General features: G+C 47.1%; 1 protein-coding gene across 7 annotated transcripts in view; it reads left to right on the forward strand.

The window, feature by feature from the left end:
• The window catches only part of LOC126524342 (uncharacterized), a 67,703-nt gene that overhangs the window by 19,374 nt on the left and 22,058 nt on the right, over positions 1-26,271 (forward strand). For 4 of the 7 annotated variants that reach the window (XM_050172672.3, XM_072287403.1, XM_072287405.1 and 1 more), the window contains exons 4-6: positions 3,671-3,891; positions 14,204-14,403; positions 19,190-19,296. In XM_050172672.3, the coding sequence (XP_050028629.2) occupies positions 3,671-3,891; positions 14,204-14,403; positions 19,190-19,296 (528 nt within the window). The remainder of the gene's footprint in view (positions 1-3,670; positions 3,892-14,203; positions 14,404-19,189; positions 19,297-26,271) is intronic. The other 3 variants (XR_007597918.3, XR_011893520.1, XM_055067262.2) reach the window with 1 other exon arrangement.

Here is a 26,271-nt window from a genome sequence, read left to right on the forward strand (position 1 = left end):
AGGCAGGTGAAATGGCTGCAGCCCGAAAACTTTTGACCAATAGCCAAGGGACCATGGCTAAAAGGGGCCGATTCAGAAATAACAGTTCTTTTCTTTGGTCCAATGATGCATATTCAGTGTGTACGCGTCATATTAGATGGGAAGCTATCGCGGTTTTCGTGACGTCGCGTGAAAGAAAGGCGAAGTGTGGGTGATTAAAAATTTTTTGACGAATCGCGGAGGGCTGATTGCCAAACTGGAATAGAAAAGTTTGGAATAGATTTACGTTATAGTGCCCCTGCTATACTAAAGGTTCGTTTAGCTTACAACATATGCGTATTGCCTGCATATTCGTTTTTGTTTTATTGCGATAGCAATTTAAGGACGTTCGAGGCGCATTTGCGTCGCCGCTGTTGTCGTATACCCTCCTGCCAGTGACGGCGCATGCGCGGTTCACGCGTGCGAGATTAGAAGGCCTCCAGAAACTCGAAGTGCGTTTGACTACAAAAGCGGACGAGCCAAGTGGAGTAACCGTTACGCTGCGCTCCCCGGAGCCTGAGCGACCTCAAATTGAACTAGTCTAAAACACGATATCACGTTCTGGTCTCCGCTGCTTTAATGATTCAATAAACTTCATTGCAAGATCGTGAAGGCCAGTTGTGCCTCGAAAGTGGAGCCCTTATTCCGGGGCTCCCACAGGCCGCAGCCTCCGCCTCGACATGGTCGACCAGTTATTGCTAGACAGCCGCTCCTCCCAGGAAGTGAGGGTGTGCTTCGGAAAGGGAGGGACGTCGGGAATGTCTTGGCAAAGCTAGAGCACATGCAGTAGGGCGAGGCGGTCGCCGCAGTACTCGGTTGGACCATTCATCTGGACCACGGGAGGGGTAAAATAGGAGTAGAAAAGGGGTGTGGGGAAATTATTCTTCTGTAGTTGTCGCCAACAGACAGCCTGTCGGCGAATAAGGGATGGTGAGGGGTAGTGTAGCCGAGTTGAACGTAGCTCAGCAAGCTGGGATGTCTACAAGACCTCCACGCCGGACGTATTTCTCGATGGTGGAAGCTGCTTTCTGCTGCCGGGTTCCGATGTGCTCGAGGGAGCCTGTCGTTCGAACGACTATGGTCTCTTTGCGCTCTTTTGGTAGGGTGCCGGATTCCTATACTTCAATAGAGTAAGTCTTAAGTTGATTGGTGCCAGAATCAGAGAGGTTACAGAGCAACGAATACCGGATCCGATCGGGAACAGGGAGTATGTTACGATGAATTTAGGCGAGCACTGCGCGAATCTCAGTGACAGTGATAGGCATGTAAGATAAGCCATTGTGTTGGGAGGACCCGTATAGTCCGCGTAACGTGGCGTGCCTGGTGGTGGGAAATAACGCTGTCCTAACTGTGCAAGGCACTCGGAGTCTGGAGTGTTAGTTGTGTGGAGAAGTTTTCTTATGATTCTGGATTTCTCGGAATTTGCTTAGCTGGTCTTTGCCACATGAACGAGTAGAGAATAGGTACGCACAGTACTGAGTTTGCCATTTATTTGGTTACAAAGTGAGTGCGAAGTTTTGACTGGTGAGTATCTCAGCGCAACGGGCTGCCTTAGCAGAGAGCTGTGCGTGCACAACCTCGGCATCCTGTTATAGCGATGGCTGCGCCATCGTTCATTTAAGCTACGGCGTGCAGCCCATGAGTGAACAAGGGGGCATCTATGTCTGGTACATTCGGAGTTGTGGTGATAGCGCGTAAGTGAACATCTAGCCGGGGTTTGCTGTGTCTGTACGCAATAGGTGAGCCTGTTGGGTGCGGAAGTGGCGCAAGAGGATGCGCGGAAGGAAGGCCAGTCCGATAGTCGAATCTGGCACGCCGCTGTCGCAAAGTCGGCTAATGTATTAAGTATAGTATTAATGCAGTTAGACATGACTGAGTGGTCACTACCTAACTGCTCGTCAAAGTTGTGCCAGGTGCAGGAGTGGCGACCATGATAAAGGCTAAGATCTGGGCACGCATCCAGGAGAAACGTTTGGGCCAAGACGAGTTGGTGTCGATGGATCAGTAGGTAGTGAGATTGTGCTCCTGGATCAAAGTGCGGAGCTTGCGGCCTTTGGGTGTTTCATGAGGATATCCCCAAGTGGTATGAGGGCGTTGAAATTACACTCAGTAAGTGTGGCTCTACCCTTACACCACGCTGCTTCAAACAATGTGTCGAAATGTGTATGGCGTTTTTGAGGGCGGCCATAGACATTGAGCAGGCGGAAAGGTTGTGTGTTGCGTTTGCGGGCGCTGGTGTGAAGAAGTCCAAGCATGACACGTGGAAGGTCTTGGTGATCCAATGTAAAGTCGACCACCGCATGTATACGCCTACTAGCGTAGCCACGAGGTGGTCCTGATTGGGATCTTTATGTGCAGCATAAAGTGGATACGGAGGAAAACTAGGAAGGGTGTGGGGTTCCTGAATAGATGCTTGCATGGATGCTGTGCGCACACACATTATCTTTCCCGCTGAGCAGCTGTGCACATATCACACCGTGGTGAAAGTAAAGCTAAATATATGCATTCTTTGGACTCTGACCGACGGGTTTCCTTGCCTATCATCTCGTGCACTGTGGATTGTAAATGATCCGAGCGCTGTTTTAAGAAAGAACTGGCATACAGTCTCCCTGTCGTGAACCTTCCAGGTATGACCGGGACATCCTTGGGTGCGGCACCTGCTACGCCGCTGGCACGTTCCACATAGCACCAACGTTCTGACACCATTAAATACAGCGCTAGACCTTGCTATGGCGTTCAATGCTTCGCCTATGGGCGAAACTGACCATTTTCTTCTGCTAGAAGTTCTACGCTAACTTTCTATTTCAAAGTGTGAAAAATAAAATATACAATATTCCGAGGCAGTTTTTCTCGAACATTCTCGTTCGATTTGATTCGTATATTTTAGTATCCAAAGCGCCTACTAGGAAGTAAAATAACACTGAAGAAGTAAAATAAATTTATCACAATAAAGACGCGTGCATAAACGTTCAATCAATACTGTTCGCAAACATTGACATACAGTTCGCTAAAGATTATGTGTGCTTGAAAACCACCATAGACGTCCGGTTCGTTCGCCACTACCGATGTTGTCAACGATTATTATTTGGCATGGCGTTCAATGCTGTTATATTTTTACATTTTTTTACCGTCTTCACAAGACCAGGTCATTCTTCTTGACTTGGAATATTTGCGACGCTTCTGACATCACCTACTTATCGGCATATAGTTATGCTCTTGCCTCGAACACAATAGTTGTTAGATTGCGCTTTCGTGCCTTTGTCTGTGTCCGTTGTTCCTCTTGTTTTTCGATGTGAAAACCAAAACTTTAAACTATTAAAAAAAGAAAGAAAATACGTTTGAGTGATGAGTATGCAGTGGTCACATGGACTCACAAATTACTTATGTGTGGTGGAGAAGAATCAGGGGAATCAAAAGGGCTCTACCATAACTGGAACATGAACTCGGTATGTGTAACAGTGCACATTCAGGTAGAACTTCAGTGCAACCTCTTACCAGTGCCTGCGCTCTCAACGTTTTGGCTGTGTCAATTTCGCCCCACTCACGGTTGCAATGACTTATTCAGCTCTAGTCTGTCAGTAAACGCAGGCGGTAATTGTAAACGGTGCCCGATGTCATGCGTTACTGGCGTTACACACTCGTTCGCCACCAGGTCTACCAGTCGAAGCCCGGGGAGTCGTCGGTGCAGCACTGTACCTACACTGTGCAAGATGGCGCTTTGCTCTGTGTGCTACCCGACATCACGGCGTGCTTTGCGGACGCCTGCTTTGACCAAACACAAACAGCGCATCTCTCGGCCGCGGCCAACGTCGTCCTGCTCGACTGGTACCTCGCTGGACGCGTGGCCAACGGCGAACGGTGGGCACTGACCAGGTACGTTCACCCGCTTCGAAGCGGTGCAGAGGTGGCACACACGGCACGTGAAATGGGTCGCTGCAATGATTGAAGTAGGGCAGTATTCGTAAGGAACATTTGAGCCCAGCCCGAGTTTTACTAGTCGGTATGTAAATGGAACTTCCTGCTCGGTTTATTTGTTGTATCGTGTGCGCCAGGCTTTTAATATCCAAATGTGTTATATGTATATGTATATATATATATATATATAAGGACATAGCGTCGAATTTCTGTGGTGACACCCATCCTGTAGTTCTAGCACTCGCAGTGACTAGCAGAGTGTATATAGTCGTGTTGCACTACTTTGACAATAACGGCGCAAAGAATCGCAAGGCCAAAGGAAGGTTTTCGTGACGCGTACACGTCAAAAACGCCTGGCCCTAGAAAATGGTTGACAGGGCTATGCCCTTGGACACGCGTTGGAATCCGCAACACGAAGGCAGGGATGCCCGCAAAGGACTCTGCAATGAGCTTGATTATGGTTTTATTCTCAGCGTGTCCACTAAAGAAACCGGAAATGAATGTTGTTCGTATGTGGGCATGTACGATACTAAGACATCATAGTCATGATCTATTCGAGGCGATCATCTCAAAGAGGGACTTGGTCCACAATATTTACCGCGCTCTACTTGGCCAAACCCCCGTTACGGATACGAGCCATACTTTGGAAATCCTAATCATCATTAACACGCGGCCATCATCTAAAACAGCTAGTTGGTAGTTGGTGGCAGGATATACACCGCCGGCTTCTTGGTCAGTTATCTGTAGTGAATAGGAGCCATAGCTTGGAAATCATGATCCTCATCTACAGTTGACGGCCATCCGAAAGAGTAGTTGGTGTTGGCACGAGCGTAGTACTGTGCGTCTTTGGCTTAATCCATGGTTTCACGTTTCTTAGAGACAAAGGGAGGATGTGGAGGGCCGTACCCTTGACAGCACTGAAGGAATCCGAAGAGAGAGAGAGAGAAAGGTGCAAGGAAAGGCAGGGAAGTTAACTAGACTGACTGGCTTATCTGGCTTATCTAACTAACTTGTCTGCCCTGTGCATTACCTGGCCGGCCAACCCGTATCTTTTTTTCTCTCAACGTAAACTTACAGGCAACCCCCGTTTGCTTTCTTAGCGATCGCGGCTCAATCTCGCGCGTGCAAGGCAGGAAAGTGTAAGCACGCCGTTTTAACGCGACAGCGTTAAGGAGCTTGTGTCGCAGAAAAGCCGGTGTCGTCGGCGTCGGCATCAGCGGCGTTGGACGTGAGCGATAAATCCCAGAAGGCACTTCATAAATAAAAAACATCTTGCAAGATGGGCTGGTGGGAATCGAACCAGGGTCTCCGGAGTGTGAGAAGGAGACGCTACCACTCAGCCACGAGTTCGTTCCTTCAAAACGGGACAAAATCGCCTCTGGTGAATGCGGTGTTGCCTTAGAAACGGGCCGTAGAAAGTTATACTGCGGTGTATATCGGTAATTATGACCATGTAACTTACCGAAGTCGCAGTTTCACGAGTAGCGAAGTACGTTTACGCTACATTTCTTCTGTGCTCTGCACACACGCAGAGCCATCTTGCGGCAAACACGGAAGACCCCCTCCTCGCAATGTACGGCGCTGCCCCGATACGTGGCGCGCCCCTCGCCCCATGATTGCGTCCGCCTTCATGGCGCGTCGGGGCCCGGCTCTCTGGGCCGATCGCGACGTTTGGCTGGCGTAGCGCGTTTGAGTAGGCGGTGCGAACTGGGTGCGATAACGCTATCGCGTTCCACTCTTGAAGGTGAAGCTTAAGCGTCCTCCAATTTTTCCGTCGCGCTTTAGGAACCGGCGGAAGGGGAAGTAAGGGGAAGGGGCTTTATACTTCGGCCACAACTACGTATCGTGCGACCACGCGCCGTCGCGCGGTCGCACGGACTTTGCCGTGAAAGAGCTCTGCTCCGGGGCAGAGTCTAGGTGGGCCGACGGCTCGTAGCTTTGCATGTGCTGTGTTCAGGCCGCTCTGTTTGCGTTGAAGCGATAGACAGCACGAAGGTCACTTCGCTCGCTGCTGCTGCCGCGCTTCGTCACGCCAGCGTTTTGACAGCGTGTGTCCACGCTCATCGAGTGAGATGTGTTTATCTCTGCCTGTGCACGCGTGACGCCATACTTGTTAATTTAGTTAGTAAGCGAGTGTTTACAAGTTTACACGACCAAAAAAATTCTATTGGGGCGAGAACTTATGGAGTCGCCACCTGTCGGAAGCGCCTCCCTTGGGAAGTATAAGAGATCACGCGGCGCGTTGATCACATCGCAATAATAATAATAATAATAATAATAATAATAATAATAATAATAATAATAATAATAATAATAATAATAATAATAATAATAATAAGCCTGGTTACGCCAACTGCAGGGCAAAGGTCTCTCCCATACTTCTCCAACTACCTCGGTAATGTATTAATTGTGGCGACGTTGTCCCTGCAAACTTCTTTCCGCTGAACTTTCTGCCGCCCCCTGCTACGCTTCCCTTCCCTTGGAACCCAGTCCGTAACCCTTAATGACCATCGGTTATTTTCCTTCCTCATTACATGTCCTGCCCATGCCCCATTTCTTTTTCTTGATTTCAACTAAGATATCATTAGGTCACGTTTGTTCCCTCCCCCAATCTGCTCTTTTCTTATCCCTTAACGTTACACCCATCATTCTTCTTTTCACAGCTCATTGTGTCGTCCTCAATTTAAGTAGAACCCTTTTCGTAAGCCTCCAGGTTTCTGCCCCTTACGTGAGTCCTGGTAAGACACAGCTGTCATACACTTTTCTTATGAGGGATAATGGCTACCTGCTGTTCATGATCTGAGAATGCCTGCCAAACGCACTCCAGCCCATTCTTATTCTTCTGATTATTTCGCTCTCATGATCCGGATCCGCGGTCACCACCTGTCCTAAGTAGATGTACTCCCTTACCACTTCCAGTGCCTTGCTACCTATCGCAAACTACTGTTCTCTTCCGAGACTGTTAAACATTAGTTTTCTGCAGGTTTATTTTTAGACCCACCCTTCTGCTTTGCCTCTCCAGGTCAGTGAGCATGCATTGCAGTTGGTCCCCTGAGTTACTAAGCAAGGCAATATCATCAGCGAATCGCAAGTTACTAAGGTATTCTCCATTAGCTCTTATCCCCAATTCTTCCCAATCCAGGTCTCTGAATGCCTCCTCTAAACACGCTGTGAATAGCATTGGAGAGATGGTATCTCCCTGCCTGACTCCTTTCTTTATTGGAATTTTGTTCCTTTCTTTATGGAGGGCTATTCTGGCTGTGGAGCCGCTATAGATATCTTTCAGTATGTTTACAGACGGCTCGTCTACACCCAAATTCCGTAATACCTGCATGACTGCTGACGTTCCGACTGACTCAAACGCTTTCTCGTAATAATGAAAGGTATATATGGTGGTTGGTTATATTCTGCACATTTCTCTGTCACCTGATTGTTAGTGTGAATATGGTCCATTGTTGAGTAGCCTTTACGAAATATGGCCTGGTCCTTTGGTTGACAGAAGTCTAAGGTGTTCCTGATTCTATTTGCGATTAGCTTAGTAAATACTTTGCTGGCAACGGACAGTAAGCTGATCGGTCTACAATTTTTCATGTTTTTGGCGTCCCCTTTCTTATGGATTAGGATTATGTTAGCGTTTGACGTTGTAGTTCTGCGGAAACACGTAAGGTGGAGACAAGTAATGAATAAAGGGAAAATCTGCCCTTCGACTTCGCCCTGCCATCTGCTAGCCGCCTGCTTAGCTCAGATGGCAGATCGGCGGCCCCGGAAAGGCGGTGGACTCGGGTTCGAGCCTCGGACCAGGACGAATTTTTCTTCAACTATGAGGCTTATCTTTCGAGGAACCCGTATGGGTTTCCGTTCATCCAAGGCGTGAGGTCATGAGGCATTGCGTATACAGGGTGGCCAGTTTCTCTAGAACAATCTGCCCACCATCCTTCAACAAATCTGCTGTTACCTGATCCTCCCCAGCTGCCTTCCCCCTTTACATAGCTCCCAAGGCTTTCTTTACTTCTTCCGGCGTTACTTGTGGGATTTCAAATTCCTCTAAACTATTCTCTCTTCCATTATCGTCGTGGGTGCCACTGGTACTGTATAAAGCTCTATAGAACTCCTCACCCATGTGAACTATCTCATCCATATTAGTAATGATATTGCCGGCTTTGTCTCTTAACGCATACATCTGATTCTTTCTATTCCTAGTTTCTTCTTGACTGCCTTTAGGCTTCCTTCGTTCCTGAGAGCATGTTCAATTCTATCCATATTATACTTCCTTATTTCAGCTGTCTTACGCTTGTTGATTAACTTGGAAAGTTCTGCCAGTTCCATTCTAGCTGTAGGGTTAGAGGCTTTTATACATTGGCGTTTCTTGACCAGATCTTTCGTCTCCTGCGACAGCTTACCGGTATCCTGTCTAACGAAGTTACCACCAACTTTTATTTCACACTCTTTAATGATGCCCATAAGATTGTCGTTCATTGCTTCAACACTAAGGTCCTCTTCCTGAGGTAAAGCCGAATACCTGTTCTGTAGCTTGATCCGGAATTCGTCCATTTTCCCTCTTACCGCTAACTCATTGATAGGCTTCTTATGTACCAGTTTCTTTAGTTCCCGCCTCAAGTCTAGGCTAATTCTATTTCTTACCATCTTATGGTCACTGTAGCGCACCTTGCCGAGCACGTCTACATCTTGTATGATGCCACGGTTAGTGCGGAGTATGAAGTCTATTTCATTTCTAGTCTCGCCATTCGGGCTCCTCCACGTCCACTTTCGGCTATCCCGCTTGCGGAAGAAGGTATTCATTATCCGCATATTATTCTGTTTTCAAACTCTCCTAATAGCTCTTCCCTGCTATTCCTAGAGCCTATGCCATATTCCCCGACTGACTTGTCTCCAGCCTTCTTCTTGCCTACCCTGGCATTGAAGTCGCCCGTCAGCATAGTGTATTTTGTTTTGACTTTAGCCATCGCTGATTCCACGTCTTCATAGAAGCTTTCGACTTCCTGGTCATCATGACTAGATGACTAGCAGATATTACGATGACTAGCAGACATTACGACCTTCAATTTGTACCTCTGATTAAGCTTCACAACAAGACCTGCCACCCTCTCGGTAATGCTATAGAATTGCTGTATATTACCAGCTGTATTCTTAGGAATCCGACTCGGCTCCGAGTTGTCATCTCTCCACTAAGCACCGGTAGCACAGGACGTGCCCGCTTTTTAGCACTATATATGCTTCTTTTGTCCTTCTAACTTCACTGAGCCTTATTATATCCCATTTACTGCCCACTAATTCCTCCAATAGCACTGCTAGACTCGTCTCACTAGATAACGTTCTAGTGTTAAACGTTGCCAGGTTCACATTCCAATGTTAATTTAGTTAGTAAGCGAGTGTTTACAAGCTTATACGACCAAAAAAATTCTATTGGGGGCGAGAACTTATGGAGTCGCCTCCCTTGCGTAGTGTAAGGGATCACGCCGCGCGCTCCCCACAGGTTTGGCTTGATGCGCTCAAAAAAAGCACCACGCGGCAGCCCATCTGGAGATTTGTGTAAGTACTTCCAAAAAGAGGGAAGTTCTTTTGCTGTCAAAATAATACTCTTTGGCAAACTGAAAGCCCAGAATTGTTTACAGACGCTATCTCTTTACGGAATGCGTACAGTGAACGCCACTGCGCGCGGTCGCCGTGATGGAGTCTCCCGAACCAGCTTTTTGCGTGAAAGGTAGGCAAACGCTGAGAGCAAACTATGTGAAATATGTTCTTGTAGTGTCTGGAGAACCAAGTGCAGCATAACAGAATGAAGCCTCAATGCAGCGATCGCTGAGGGAAAACAGTGGAAGGATGATGATGACTTGGCAATGAAGGAATTACCAGAACGAATGAAGGCGATGAAATGATGACGGCGCAATTACGATGACGGAATTACGATTACAATACGACAATGCCGGCCTGTTTGTCTAAGAGCTCACGTCAGCGCTTACGTTAGATCACCTGCCACCAGGGCCGCCCCAGTTTTCAATATATCCCGTGCTTGTGTGTATTATATACGGTACCAGCCAATTGTGCGAGACAACACCGCCAAATATGCATTGTTACGGATGTAGAATGGATTTATTTAGAGTGAAAAGGGTAGAGGAGACATGGGACGCTCTGAAACAGCCGATCACCCTCGCGCCACTTCATCTTCCTGTTTCGCGCTCCGCCAGTGCGGCGTTACGTTTTCCTCCGGGGCAGACGAAGCTCACCGAGCAAGTCAGAGTGCGCGGTGATGGTATAATTTCAATCGTGCGACGTGCATAACTTGAGTCTTGCATGAACGGTGGTCATTAACCATCACTTTAGCGATGACATAGGTTACTTCACTCAAGCATTTGAGAATGACGAACGGGCCTAAATACTTTGAGAGAATCCTTTGGAACCGAACCGCTGTCCACAGCCATGCGAAGTCAGCGGTGGCGAATCTGACGGGCAAATGTTGTGCGTCGTAGCGTGTTTTAGCATGAACATGCGACGATAGGGTTCTGAGCCGGGCAAGTCAAGGTGCTTCTTCGGCACGACAAAATATATGCGCGACAGAAGCATCGTCATTAGGCGAAAAAGGAAACGTGGTGTCGAGAAAACTTTGAGGATGGCGAGCGTAGAGGAGAAAGGAAGCTGCGTATCCTGTGATTTCATATTTGGCTGTGTTGAAGGCATACGTGATGGACAGTAATACGGCGTCCCAGTTCTTATGATCCGTTGAGACATACTTTGAAAGCATGTTGACGAGGGTAGGATTGGTGCGCTCAGTTAGACCGTTGGTTTGCGGATAGTAAGGCGTGGAATAGCGATATTGAGTTCCACAAAGGCATAGCCACTCTTCCCCGACGTTAGCGGTCAACTGCCGACCTAGATAAATTATCACCACACGAGGAGCTCCATGGCGGAGGATAATTGAATGCAGAAACATCGGATGCTGTAGCTGAGACAAGTACCATTGTTTAACGTGTTACATACTCAACGCACACGATTATCCAGCGGCAGCCAGGGGAAGATTTGGGGAAGGGACCGAGCAAATCTATCCCCACTTTCTCAAAAGGTGAAGTCAGCGTTCTAACCGGTTGCTGAGTTCCTTCAGGAGCTGTAGTCGGTTGTTTATGACGTTGGCAGACATCCCAGCTGGCAACATACTGCTTGGTTGCATTCCACGGTTGAGGCCAGTAGAAACGTTGTCGGAATCGGTGAAGCGTTCGAGCGAATCCAAGGTGACCGGATCAGTTCGTCGTGCACGGCCCGAAGTACAGCAAGACGCAGGCATTTGGGGGCGAGGAGTAGCAGTGGAGTACCGTTGTTTGAATAATTCTTGTGGTAAAGAAGGCCGTCACGAATCACAGATGGCGTAGCCCGTTAAGATCTGTAGGCAATGACTTGTTCATCATACATCGCAAGTGATACGAATAGTTAGGGAATCGTCGACTGATGCCTGAAGACGCTACAGCTGTTCGTACATCAGTTGTGGCTTGCTCCTGAAATGTTGCCAATTTAAGTTCGACTGGCAGGGTAACAGGCTCCGTAGAAGCGTCTACTGTCCACAAGAAAGCGCGCCTGTCGATGGCTTGAACAAGAGGTCGAGGGACCAACACATTCATCTTAATCGCGTTGTTATACCTGGCTCGACAAGAGCGCTGCATGATCCCATTTGGACACGTGAAGAACTCACGGGAACAAACATGGCTGTCCGACCAGGCAGTAACACATCTTCAGACAGCGAAAAGACGCCAAATTGATCGGTCTGCAAATCATCAAGTATGGCAATGGCAACGTGTTCCTTAGCAAAATCTTCCAGTCCCGCAATGAAGTGTAGCGCTGCATTCGCGTAGGAAATCTATGCCTAAAATAAGATCATGAGTGGCGTGCACCAATTCAGTGAACTCAGCTCTAAAGCTCTGTGCCCTGATTGCGACCAAAACCGAAAAAAGACCAACAGGGTGGAACATTTCGCCTCCAACGGCACGGAAAGTTTTTTTGCGATCCCACGCGAACATAACTTTCTGTCCTAAGCGATCGTTGAAGCGAAGGCTCGTAAATGAAATAGCGACACCCGTATCGACGAGAGCAGTAGTATTTACTCCGTGTGTGTAAATGCTACTGCTCTGGTCTATACGGGTGTCACTATTTCATTTATGAGCCTTTGCTTCATGAGCCTTCGCTTCCCCGACGTTCACCTGGCTTGATACTACTGATACTACTGCTCTGGTCTATACGGGTGTCACTATTTCATTTATAAGCCTTTGCTTTATGAGCAAAGGCTCACACACAAACACACACACACACACACACACACACACACACACACACACACACACACACACACACACACACACACACACACACACACACACACACACACACACACACACACACACACACACACACACACACACACACACACACACACACACACACACACACACACACACACACACACACACACACACACACACACACGCGCACACGCGCACACACACACACACACGTCGGCGGCGCGTAAGGCTGGTACGACCACTGTTTCCGCAGAGGATGGACTCCAAATGGCGCGGGCGCGTCTTCGTGCACACGAGCTGTGTACGCCGAAAAACGTGGCGCTCTTTGCCGGTGGCGGCGGCGGCGACAAAAGCACGCAATATGTCCTCGGGAACCGCAGGCGTAGCAAGCGGGTAGGTCGCGGTTGAAGCTAAATGGAGCAGGTACGCGTGGCGCCGGGTATGATCCCGCGAGAGCATGTCGTGGCATCGGGTATTCCGCAGGAACACTTCGTGGTGTTGAGTAGGGCTCCGTATTGTCACGACGGACTGATGAGGACTGGCGGCGACTGAGATTCGCCAGGAGAGATCGAAAACACGTGTTATTTAAGAGTGGTTCTTCAGAAGGCAGTCGGCGCTCGATGCGACGTTCTAGCTACCAGGATGGTGGTTCGGGAATGCACTCGTCAAACGCGTACTGATTAGCAGAACCTACTCCCTGAAGTCGTGCTAGCTCATCGTGAAGCACTCGACGCACGATCGAGGCGATGTCATCGCAAGCAGCGGCGTCCATACTTGCAACTGTGGGGACGTTGTCCAAGCACCCGAACTTGGGTAAGGTCCTTCGGGTCTTCAGAGCTTCCAACGCGCGACATTGCTGCCTGAATTCGGAAAGAGTGTTCAGGTTTTCTGTCGCCATTAAAAAATTGTAAACGTCTTCAGCGATGCTTTTTAACAGATGTCCTACTTTTTATTCATCCGGCATATTCGCGTTCACAATTCCGCATAGCTCCAATATTTCTTCAATATACGTTGTACACGTTTCACCAGGCAATTGGGCTGTGCGCGAAAGCGTGTGTTCCGCTTCCTTCTTTTTGCAATTCGAATCGCCAAAGCAGATTTTCAATTTCTGGACAAAAGTTTCCCAAGTGGCCAGTAGACGTTCATGATTGTCGAACTAAAGTAGAGCTGTACCGGCAAGAAAAAGTGCAACTTCCACAAGCTGCGCTGACGTACTCCCCCCGTTATGCCAGCTTACTCTTTCGTAGTGTCTCAGCCAGTCATCCACGTCTTCATCTGTTATACCTGAGGATATGCGTGCTTCCGGCGTCTAGTAGCTAGGTTGCCTTGGTCTCTGGCTGGCTTGAACGATGCTTTCTTCGATGGTGTTCATTGACCGGCGTGCTTGGGCGTCGGCAATGCTTGTTGGCTCTGGTGGTAGTTGAGCCAGGCGTCTGTTTCTGCAAGATCTGTAGGCCTGGGTTGTGCAGGGCGTCCAGTACGCAGCACTTCCACCACTTGTTACGGATGTAGAACGTATTTATTTACAGTGAAAAGGGCAGGAAAGACATGGGACGGTCTGAAACAGCCGATCACCCAAAACCCTCGCGCCGCTTCTTCTTCCTCTCCCACGCTCCTCCATTGCGGCGTTACAATATTCACAACTGTATCCGCCTAGAGAATGACCGACCCATCAGCAGCCAGCAGCCACAACAAACCTGGGAGGACCGGCAAAGAAAGATTCGTTCACAAACACGACGTCATTACGTCTCGCGCACGGAAAGCCTACGAGCCATGCTTTCAGGCAACAATAACAAAGAATGCCATTGGCCTTGGGGACATCGCGGTATACCTCGCATATGCTAACAATGATTTCAGTCTACTGTGTGGTATTGAATGGAATTTGTCGGCTCTGAGAAACTGGTTTCCTTTATATGGAGCTTCCGTACTGTGTTGCCTAAGCTTGCTGTTCCTTTGCATGACCAAAGGCTGGCGTCGACAATCACTGTCCACGTGGAAAGCGAGCTGGTTCTCCGTGAAGCCGTCGACATGGCTACCATCGCGGGCTTGTCTCTCCAGCAGTCCATGGGCTCCTACGATGTCACTGGCGTCTGCGTGTTACTGGGTCCTTACTTGGCGCCACTAGCGGCTAGCATCTGCACGCAGCTCGAGAGGCGCGAACAGTACGGTGAGAGAACACCCAGCACTTGTCGCGGTTCATGAAACTGTCGTGTGTGGAATGCCTTATTGGTTGCTTGCAGTGAAATCGTGTAGAAGCTTATTGTGAGTCCGATGAAAATAAACGTAGATAGATAGACAGATAGGATAGATATACAGATAGTAGACAGACAGAAAGACAGATAGGATCTGACGCGTTGAATGCGGAATGTTTGCATCAGTCTCGTCGTTCTTGAAGCGAAGCTTTCTTTGTCTCATTCTTCGACTTTACCACTACTCCTGCTGCTACTGTCGCTGTCTTGCACGTCACGTCTGGAGGGGGTTCAGAGCGTATGTATACACGGCACGAGCCTGGGAGACAGGGAAGCCAACGCGAGAAACTCGTTTGGACCTCTTCATCGTGTCGCCACAATACCACTTCGACGGCTATAATTACTCGTGGCGCCCCGCAGCACCACTGAAGAAACTGCAACACTTGCCTTTGTGCCAACGTGCAACAGTCCGGAGGGGAGGTAGGTAGAATGCTAGAGAGGAGGTAGCGAGAGGAAGCATCCAATAGGTAGAACCGACGCAGTCACTAAACGAATGAATAGCAGCCTTACCACTCTTCGCTCGCAGCCAGCACCAATGGGGGAGGGCGGAGAAGGGAAAGTGCGACGTAAAAAGACAAGGAAACTCTAATACTAGACATGGCAGAAGTTGCGGAGGAATTGCATAAATTTATAGTCAAGGTATGCTACGGTACATTTCTACTACTCCAGAAAAATAAACACGGTGCAAATTTATGAAGCTGATAATTGGCGCAGGGCGTGTGGACGCAAAGCCGCATTGAAGCTCCGTATAGTATGTAGACCTCAGCGACCGGCCGTGAAATCAGCACTGCTGTGCCCGCCGCAGTATCTCTGTGACAGCAATGGCGTTTCTAGAGGTCATGGGTTCGCTCCCGACCACGGCAGCCACATTTTGAGGTCGGCGAAATAAAAAACACTCGTGTATTGAGACTTAGGTGCACGCTAAAGAATCCCGGGAGATCAAAACTGAAACGGAGCGCCCTACTGCCACGTGCCTCAGATTGTGGGCTTCGCACATAATGCCCCATAATTTAATTAATGTTGAGCACATATGTCCCGCTGCGTTTCACCGTGTGAGGCAATCACAGTGCTAGGCTTCTCGAAGGTTAGGAACAATGGCGCACAAAACGCCTCAGGCAAACAAGTCTCGCTGTGTTAATTAAGTTAAATTAAATTATGTGGCTTTACGCGCCAGAACCACTTCCTGATTACGAGGTACGCCGTAGTGGAGGACCACCTGGAGTTCGTTAACGTACATCTAAATCAAAGCACGCGGGTGTTTTCGCCCCCATCGAAATGTGGCCGCCGTGGCCGGGATTCGATCCCGCTACCTCGTGATCAGCAGCCCAACACCATAGCGACTGAGCAACTACGGCGGGTAAGTCTCGCTGTGTGTTCTGTGCATGCCGACAAACAGCATTGGTGCACGCAAGGCAAGGCCTAACGTCAACACACCACTCTAGTATTGCACTAAACGCTGAGAACCTAAACGTTCGCTGTAAACCGCCAATTACCGTCAATTAATGCAAACAGCCAGCAAAGCTCCGCTTACATCGATTGTCACAGTGCATGAGACTCACATAATTTTCTCTGTGTTTTACTTGCATGCGCCACGCTTACGTTCTTCAAAAATGAGGTGAATAGCTCGAAAGCATGTCCTGATAAGTAAATATCAGGTTGTTTCATTTTGTCCAGCGTCACTTAAAGACCGGAATCTTAGACAAAATGAAATTTTTTTCCCCTGCGTCCATATCGTGCCTATTTAGCAACTAAACAGAAACTCTGAGTATAGAAATATTTAGAGGTGCTTTGATTCTGCCTATAAATGCATATTCGCACGTCGGAGCCTAGATTGGAATTTCGAGCCTAAAAATCCATTTTTACGTTTTTTTCGACCTAGCCTTACTTTTGTAGGACGTATACGGGGTGACCATTTTAAAGTTCTGCGGAATTTCTAGATATCGCCTGTGGCAGATTGCATAACTCTTGTTCTTGAGCTGGGTTATTCAAAAAGGTGGACATTACGAGCAGGGAAGTCAAAACACATTTTCACATAATTAAAAAAAACACTAAGTTTCTAATAAGTTATTTTCCGACACATCTTCCAATTTACGCTCTGTAGCAGGTGAGTTTGCATGGCGAATCCACTTAAAATGGACCTCCATGTTGGCACCAGTTTTGAGATATTATGTCCCATGATAAAAGCACAGGGAATGCGGGAGATGGAAATTCAAGACAATGAGCAAAACGAGAACAAGGTGAAAGCAGGAGCCAACGTTTCGACAAGCGGATTTGTCTTCTTCAAGGCGACGTATGCTTCCCTCGCCGCAGTATATATAGGTGGTGTTAGACGAAATGTCAGACAAAATGCATGCGCGTTCCACAGTTACTTTTGCTCCTCAATGCATAAAAGAGCGTTTTTGTTAAAAAAGTAAGTGGAACAACACTGCATTTTTAGGGCGAGTTTGAGTGCGCATATCGCCAAAGTTATGCGATTGAGGAAACTTCGAAATTCAGTGTGAATACGACTTGCAACGTCACCAGCTACGATTCATAAATTGCAAAATGTGCCGTAAAATAAATAATGAGGAAGTTACTTAGATCTTGTTTTAAGTAATTGGATATGTGTTTCAATTCGTCGTGCAAGTAATGTCCGCCTCACTGAATAATACAGTTGGACAATAGAATTACGTTATCTGCAACAGGCAATATTTTGACCAACTACGGAATTCCGCAGTGTGCACCCAATGCACGATACACGGGGCGTGCAATCGTGGACTGCGGTATTCTAGAAGAGATTACTTACTTGGGCTTGTTCGTAAGGTGCTTTTTCATTTAAGTGGCGTAGAAACATAGCCCTGTGTGCCACGGGCTTTGTTTATTTGTTCGGTGTTACAGGTAAGCGTTGTTGTTGGCAATTGGGGAGCTGCAGAACGCTCATTGATACTCACATGTTTCACTTGTTCTGCGGTTTAGATTTTTTTCAGAAGCAGGAAAAAAGGAGACGGAGCCACTTAAGCTTGCGTTCCACAACGAACAATCTTGAAACGCAATCTTGTATTTAATGTGCTTGCATAAAATAAAATTAAGTAAAAAAATAAAGTCTTCACATGTCATTTCTGTCCCGTCACTCTCGGTTGCCTTTTAGAATAAGGTAAGGTAAAGGTTGCAGATTCGTAAAAAAAGAATGAAACCGCTAGTGCAGGGTTTTCTTTCGAATAACGATTATCCTAAAGCATGAAATAAGGTCTATGCTGTGGATATGTAATAAGTGGCTTATTTCTGGGACGTGTGCTACTGTCGATCCTTTGAAATGCGTAAATATTTCTATGCTTACCCAACGAGAAAAACGGGCCATTCATTCGTCTGTGACGTAAGGCGATCGCTATCAAGACAGAGCGCGCAGCAGCAGCGAGCGAATTCACCTTGGGGCTGCCTTTCCCTTTAACGCGAACTAAGCGGCGGGACGACAGCGAAGCTATCAGCATTCGTTGCACTCGGCCCCAGTCACAGGTTGCTTTTGATTGCTTTCAAGGTAGGGCCCGCGCGGCCGCGCCATACGCAGCCGCAGCCAGAGCAGAAAGTCTCCCCTGCTTCCCTCAGACTGGAGCCTTGCACGCCATGGAGGAAGCCGGCGTGCTACTTGCCCTCGTTCCTCGCTTGCACGGCCGCGCCATACGCAGCCGCAGCCAGAGTAGAAAGACTCCCCTACTTCCCCCAGACTGGAACCTTGCACGCGATGGAGGAAGACGGCGCGCTACTTGCCCTCGTTCCTCCCTTGCGCGGCCGCGCCATACGCAGCCGCAGCCAGAGTAGAAAGGCTCCCCTACCTCCCCCAGACTGGAGCCTTGCACGCGATGGAGGGAGACGGCGTGCTACTTGCCCTCGTTCCTCCCTTGCGCGGCCGCGCCATACGCAGCCGCAGCCAGAGTAGAAAGACTCCCCTACCTCCCCCAGACTGGAGCCTTGCACGCGATGGAGGAAGACGGCGCGCTACTTGCCCTCGTTCCTCCCTTGCGCGGCCGCGCCATACGCAGCCGCAGCCAGAGTAGGAAGACTCCCCTACTTCCCCCAGACTGGAACCTTGCACGCGATGGAGGAAGACGGCGCGCTACTTGCCCTCGTTCCTCCCTTGCGCGGCCGCGCCATACGCAGCCGCAGCCAGAGTAGGAAGTCTCCCCTACCTACGCCAGACTGGAGCCTTGCACGCAATAGATGAAGACGGCACGCTAGTTGGCCTCGTTCCCTCCTTGCACAGCCGCGCCATACGCAGTCGCTGCCGCAGTACGGTTTGTCACGGTTGATAATGGTTCGACGCGGAAGAGCAGCAACGTCTTACAATGATCGGAACGTCATGAAAGCACCTGGCAGCGCCACCTGAAGTAGTTTGTTTTCGTCACCAATTCACCTTGCGCCGCCGTCCGCAGCCTTTCGTGTCGCTGCGGCGCTTTCGTTTGTACTGGTCAGATCAAGTTTCAAAGGATTGATAATGACACTGGGCTGCGTGGAGATGAACAAGTGCAACAATGCTTGCGCATATACTTGGAGAACTCCCAGAGGAGCTTCTGCCTGAATTTTAATGTTAGTGATTGGAGTACAGCGAGGAATAACAAAGAAATCTCTTTCATATGAGTCGCAGGGTGCGTATTCACGCGGCTATATAACTGAGAGCACGGGGCCGCAATAATCTCCGGCTGCGTCACCTTGGGCGCGTGCATTTCGCAGGCGTGCAGCCGAGCCGCTCTTTTGTCGCAGCCTGCAGCCCGCTCCGCTCCGATGATGGAAAGCTGAGGGGATGCGTAATGAGGATTCTGTGCTTGTCATCGCAACAGGTAACGTGCCAGCTTCCCCCATTGGGCAGTGCTGTTTCGCAAGGATGTGCGACGAACGCTTAGATGCATAGTTCTGGGCGACTTGAGAGTATGCGTAGTACTGAACAAAAATACATTCTAACGAATACGTATGTATTATATTCAGAAGCTCAGAACAAATATGCGTTTGTTTTCGAAGACTAGTCAAGGTCCTCTTGACCAGCTTCGCAGTCTGCTTTCTTTAGAGCTGTACATGACAAAATTTTTTACCTACCACAGAAACCGGATGGTTCTAAACTCAATGAATGAAGTGTTTCATTTTGAAAGCTTTTGATCAGTTTCATCATACATATTTATTATAATTTATACACGCCCACGCCAAAGTGTTGCTTTCGACTGCCTGCTTGTGTGCAAAAATGCTGCTCTGTGGAGACGTTGAGAAAAAATCAGGTCCCTCCAAAGTGAAATGAGCACTGAATTACTAGCACTAGCGGCATTTCAGTGGGAACGGCCAACTCCTGCTGGTTTTCGACTCACGGGTGTGTTCGATTGAAAAAAAAATCTTTAAATAACCTAATGGTAAATCCCCGCCATTACCGTCACTAGAAGACTCGATCGCCTCTGTCAAAATTATGACGGCATGGGAAATCATCAAATTAACAAACCTCGAGGATCGAGTCCACGATCGAGCGTAATCATCTATGGCGCCGTCGAACAACACACCGAATATCAAGATACGCTAAAAGTAAAGGTTGTCTCTGAGGTATTACAAAAGCGACAAAGCATGAAATTCAAATCGGTCACTTGTATTCGTGGTCTTGGCCGACTGGGAAAGCGCCAGCTGTAATGGAGTACTTCGAGAACCTCGCACAAAATCAAGCTATAAGGCAAGATTCCAAGGAAAGAAGGTTGCAAAATGATTACAGCCATTCCACACTACGCAAGCGCGAGCTTCTACGGGAAAGTGTCAGGGCTGACCGAGAGAGGACAAGGCAGGCGTCACTCATTCGCGAAAGGCTGAATATTAAGGGAATCACCTAAATTTTGAATCGCGCGAACAGTGAGCGCATTGTTTTGGCTTCTCGGATGGCTGCGGCAGACTGAGGCGATACATCTGTTACACACAAAAAATTGCGCGTTTTAAATCGAAACGCGCAGCGTGTTATAAACGAAGGGGAGTAATTAGAATTTTTTTTTTTATCAGTCACTTGATTCTGATTTTGTTGTAATACCACCCTCACACCAAATATTCCGGTGAGACAGATGCAATGGGTGCTGTGGTGTAGGTGTGGTACTAAAATACCCGCTAGACGGCTTTGAAATTTAAACGAAATAGCAGATCAGGAAAGTCTGGCTGTAAAAGTAAATTGTTGGGGTCAAATCTTCACCATGTGCGCTAATTATAGACTAACACTCTCTCCGCCTGAATATTTAGAAGAGTTGTATGTCCATTTGTAGTTATATAAGGATGACCATACTATTAATGTGAAAGCATTATATGTCGCATGTGGCGGTAAAGCCGACGTTGTCTGCAGCGAGTGGTACCAAAGATCAATGTGACGTCTTTAGCGTGTTGTATTACGTCGATAGTAATAAAGAAGACAGTATATGGTATAACAGCGCTAATTAGTAGTAACTAGTAACTAGGAGAAATTCATGTGAATTGAAGTAAAATAAAGTGAAATAAATTGAATTAAGGTGAATTAGAGTCAGGTAAAGGAAGGAATGTTAGGACAAGTAAGAGTAAGGGGAGGTAAGTTGGAGTAAAGTGTATTAGGGTGAAGTGAAGTCAATGAAGGTGAAGTAAAGTGGATGAAGGTGGAATAATATAGGCTAAGGTGGATTAGGGGTGGTACAAATTAGAAAACGGTGGATTGAAGTGGATTAAGGTCGATTAAGGTAGACTTGGGAAGGGCAGCGGACAATGCATGACTTCACGTATCATGTATTTAACCAATTAATTAGCGAAGTCATAGTGCTTTCACAATCAAATCACGTAAAGATACATAAGTGACTGTCCATTTTTTCTTGCTGGAACTTTTAATCTTCCCCTTGTTGACTGGAATGATGCTGATTGCGGGTGTGATGCCAATGTAAATTCACTACTTGTGTCATGGTGATCTGTGACCTGATGCAAACTGTTACTGAGTTTACGAGAGAAGCCGCCAAAGCCGGTTCTGTATTAGATCTGATGTTTAATAATTTTATTATTGCTGGGCACAGAGTCCATATTAAAGATGCATCTCAGACCATGATACTGTATGCTTGTCCATTCTTCTTGGTATTCTAAACGCGCATTAAACAAGCCACCAAAATTATGAAGGACAACTCCCAAGCCGATGCTGAAAAAGTTTTAGATCGCCTTTGGTCTCCGTGGGATGAGCTTCCTGATGATGTCGCTTCTTTCCGGAACAAGTTTAAAATTTCTGTTCGTTACTATATTAATAGTTATCTATCCAACACGCGCGTTCGAAAAAGCAAAGGCAATCTATGGATGACTAGAGATATCATTCACCTCCATCCCAGATTAAAACGTCAACAAAGAAAACCTAAGGTTTACGTGGAATTGTAGTGGCTTAAAGAAGTGAACTATAGCGCCAAAACTGTCCGATGATAAGGCCACATATTTTTGACATTCTCTTCGCAACATCTTTCAATAATAGTCTTGAGATATTCTGGCGCTATATAAATGACTCTGGCGAGAAAGTTAACCAGAGTTTGGTAATTGGCTGCGTCATAACGAATTGAAGCGAGATGGCGAACCGGTTTAATCTCTACTTTCACTCCGTCTTTTCACCAAACCACCATACCATCACACTCATCTCTTGTCTTTTAACTCTTTCGGCAAATTTTATAAGCTATGAAGGAATACCTAATATTATACTTACCCTGAAAAATAAAAGTTCCGTTGGGCCAGATGAAATTCGCAAATGCCTTTCTGCGCCGCTATGCCGAACAAATCGGGCATATCATAACCCACCTGTTGAGATTATTTTTTGCTGAAGGCTTCCTTCCAAGTGATTGGCTTGTATCTCGTGTAGGTCCTGTGTTTAAGAAAGGTGATCGACTGTATGCTTCTAACTACCGTCCAATTTCATAACATCCTCTGCCTCCAAGCTTATGTAACATTTGGTTTCCGATTAAATTGTATAATTTCTAGATCAAAAAGTATTTCTCAATTCCAACATGGTTTCAGGAAACGTTTGTCTACCACCACCCCACTGCCCCCAACTATTCAAGAATTGGCCCTAGGAATTCATGAAATCGAACCAATTGATGTTGTATGTTTAGATATCTGTAAGGTAGTTGATCGCGTTTTACTTAGAGCAAACTTATACTACAACTGCAGAACACTGCTCTTTCTAAAACTCTTGTCAAATGGACTCATTTTTACTTCTCTAATTGATTTCAGTTTGTTGAAATGCAGGGATGCTTATCTGGGGTCCCCCGGATATCATTTGCAATTACCTAGGGGAGTGCTCTTGGCTCTGTACTGTTCATCATCTATATAGATGATATTAGCACGCCAATCTTCACATTAGTTGGCTTCAGGTTATTTGCATTCCCTTTGAAATTGTCACTACCCCTGGAAACCAAGAATGCTTTCAGACTAGCATTAACGTCGTTCTAAAGTGGTGCCAGGTTTGGTCGATGGAATTAAGCTACACCAAACTTGCTGTCCTCCAGATCTTTAACTAGAAAAATACTCTGTCATCTGATTATAAACTTATCAAACATTTACTAACCTAAGTCCATGGGATTAAATATTTAGGAGTTACTATCACTTATAATCTGACATGGTTGAGTCACAATAATAATATATGTGTGTCCGCTTCGAGAAATCTTGGGCTTCTTCGACAGAAACTAAACGCAGTCCCATCTCATATAAAAAAAGAGAACCAGCTGGGAAAGCCCCAACTAGCACAGCTTGGGATGCGTACCAAAGAAAACATTTGCAAACTTGAAATGATTCAAAGGAAGGCAGTTCGTTTTATTCTTAACTTCCATCATGGCAAGGATTCACCGACTCAGCTCATCACTAACATTTTATTTTTAGATAGGAAGACAGCCGAGTCCAGAAAAAAAATTTGGTGGTTTCTCTGTAATGAATTTAATATTAGCCCTATTTCATATTTACGCCCTCTTTTACCATCACCAACACGGCACGCTCCTAATCTTAAGACAGCGCCATAGTTTGCTAGCACTGCGCTTTTTCAGTATTTGTTTTTCTCTCGCACTATCGCATAAAGGAACGCCTTGCCGAAACGTCTGGTAAGGATTGATGATGCGAAAGCACTTGAAAGTGTCATTGAGCTCTTTGCCTTTATACTGATCATGTAGTCAATGTGTTGCCGAAATTGTCTTCTCTCTAGGGTTACAACATTCTTTTTTCTTTTTTCACATATCTGAATTTTGTTTTGCACTATGTTATTTTGTAGTACCGTGTGCGCCCACCTGCGTAGTCCTCGGACTGCAGCGTGTCTTAAGTAAATAAATAAAGTGAAATAAATAAATAAGAAAAACAATCGTTAGTTTGCGTAATGTTTATAGAGGGTAGTAATATAGCACATTTGTACTCGCTTATAAGTGAGGTGCCGGAAACAATTTCTACGATTCCAGGTTCATTTCGGTCCTTCCAATAATATAAAAATGATAGGAAGTTCCTATCGTGCAAGTAAGCTGTCTTCTTTAAAAAATCATTTAGTATGTCATTTAGTATGTACCCGCCGCGTTTGCTTAGTGGCTATGGTGTTGGGCTGCTAAGCACGAGGTCGCAGGATCTAATCCCGGCAACGGCGGCCGCATTTCGATGGGGACGAAATGCGAAAACACCGGTGTACTTAGATTAAACTGCAGATTAAAAAAACCCCAGGTAGTCCAAATTTCCGGATGCCCTCACTACGGCGCGCCTCATAATCAGATCATAGTTTTCGCACGTAAAACCCTATAATTTATTTACCTTTTTATATAGCATCCAGTAAGGCATATGTAGAAAAACTGCATTAATAAACCAAAGTAAAATATTACTCTGTGCCCCGAAAAAATTTAATTATGGATATTCTTGTTCAGTTCTAAAAAGCACCGAATCATTTACTTCACCAAATAGCTTTTTTTGTGTGGAACAGAAGATATGGAATAACGTGGAATAGCCTTGATTACCTTAATGTATCATACCTTTCCCATAGGAAGAAACAAAAAGTTGGGGCAGTGAAACAACGACGTAACAAAAAAGTGGCGTAACAAGATAGATGGGACCGTTGCCAACCTTGAAGATACAATAATTGAGTCTGGGTTTTAAGTACATGGCTTACGCATGTGGGTGACTATGTCAGAGTAAAAAAAAAATAGGGTTGTTTTACATGAGGTATGCTTTGATGGCTTGGTTCGAGTTCTATCCTTCCACTTTGGCGATCTTTTCCAAACTTGGAAAATATGCATGTCTGCGACAAAAATGTTATCACAGGTGGCACGAATGACATGGGTGTCACGGGTAAAAACAAACTCGCAGACAGGTTTTAGGATGGAGGAGACCGCGGAACTAATCGTTGGGGTGCATCTTGCCGGCGTCCCAGACTTGTCGGTTGCGGTCGTAAGTTTCTGCTTTCCGCCGATCAGCATAGGCCCTCAGAGGCTCTCGGTAACTCTGACGTGCCTAGGTGGCCGGTGGCACATGAGAGTTGTCTTCAAATGCACAGGGATGGCACACATGAGCGTCGTCAGCAACTTTAACCACTTGCCGTATGACCGAAGCGGTGCCGTGATGGGCTGGGACGGACACACTAGCGATAGTGGTAACATTATTCAAGCATCGGAACTTCTGGTACAAACCTTCTCGTTTCCAGCCCTTCAAACGCCCAGCAGTGCTCCTTGAAACCAGACAGAATGCTAAGATCTTCTTTCTTTGTAAGGACATTATAAACATCTGCAGTGATTCATTTAAGATGTACTAAGTTGTCTTCGCCGGGCGTGGTGGCACTGACGATTCCGCATAGATTGAAAACAGCCTCTATGTAGGTTGTACACGTTTCGTGAGGTCACTGAGCTCTTCGGGAAAGCGTGTGCTTAGCCTTCTTCTTCTTAGAGATGGCGTCCCCAAAGCACTTTGTGAATTCCTCTGGAAAATTATCCCAGCTTGTCAATACGTTCTCGTCGTTTTCAAACCAGAGGAGTGCGATTCCAAAGAAAAAAAAAGACCATGTTATTGAGCTCCTTCGCAGTGCTCCAATGGTTGTGGCGACTTTTTTTCAATACTTCAGTCAGTCGTCGACGTATTCGTTCGCCTGCCCCGAAAATGTGGGTGGCTCTCACGCTGCCTCCAATAGCCAGCCTGCCCCGCACGGTGGTTGTCTGGTTCGACGCCGGTGGGGTCGTCATTGCCTTCTCCGAAATTGTCCATGTACGCTGCTTGGGGTTGTAATCAGGCCAAGCGTCTACTCCGTCGCCCAGTCGGTAGAGCTAGGTCGTCCAGGATCGTCCAGGATGGACGCCGTACCTCCACCAAGGATGTTACGAAAGCTATTTATTTACAGATAGATAGATAGAATGAACTTTATTACCCAACGGATAAGGTGATCTACCCGCCCTCCGACTCGCAGCGCAGGGGGCGGGTGCCGCCGCCTCAGATGCAGGCCAGGAGGTCTGGGTCCCAGTAGCCTCTTCAGCCAGTTGGACGAGCCGGAGCTGGAGTTCAGAGTCCGAGCTATGCAGCAGGGTCTCCCAGGTGTATCTACCACCTATGTTGCGCGTTCCCCCGGGAGAGTACGGGCACTCCAATATTATGTGGTCGAGGGTGCCTCTCGCTCCACAAAGAGTACACCTGTCGCTCCTGGCCTCGGGGAACATGTGGTTCGCCATAACCGAGTGCGAATACATATGAGTTCGCAGTCGTCTCCACGCGACTGCTTGTCAGTTGTTTAATTTCGGGTCTGGCGGGGATACCAGTCTACGATCCAATCTATAATGCTGCGTGACGTCCCCACATTTCACCATGCGCTC

The sequence above is a fragment of the Dermacentor andersoni genome, chromosome 3 (assembly GCF_023375885.2).
Source record: "Dermacentor andersoni chromosome 3, qqDerAnde1_hic_scaffold, whole genome shotgun sequence".
Classification (NCBI taxonomy): Eukaryota; Metazoa; Arthropoda; class Arachnida; order Ixodida; family Ixodidae; genus Dermacentor; species Dermacentor andersoni.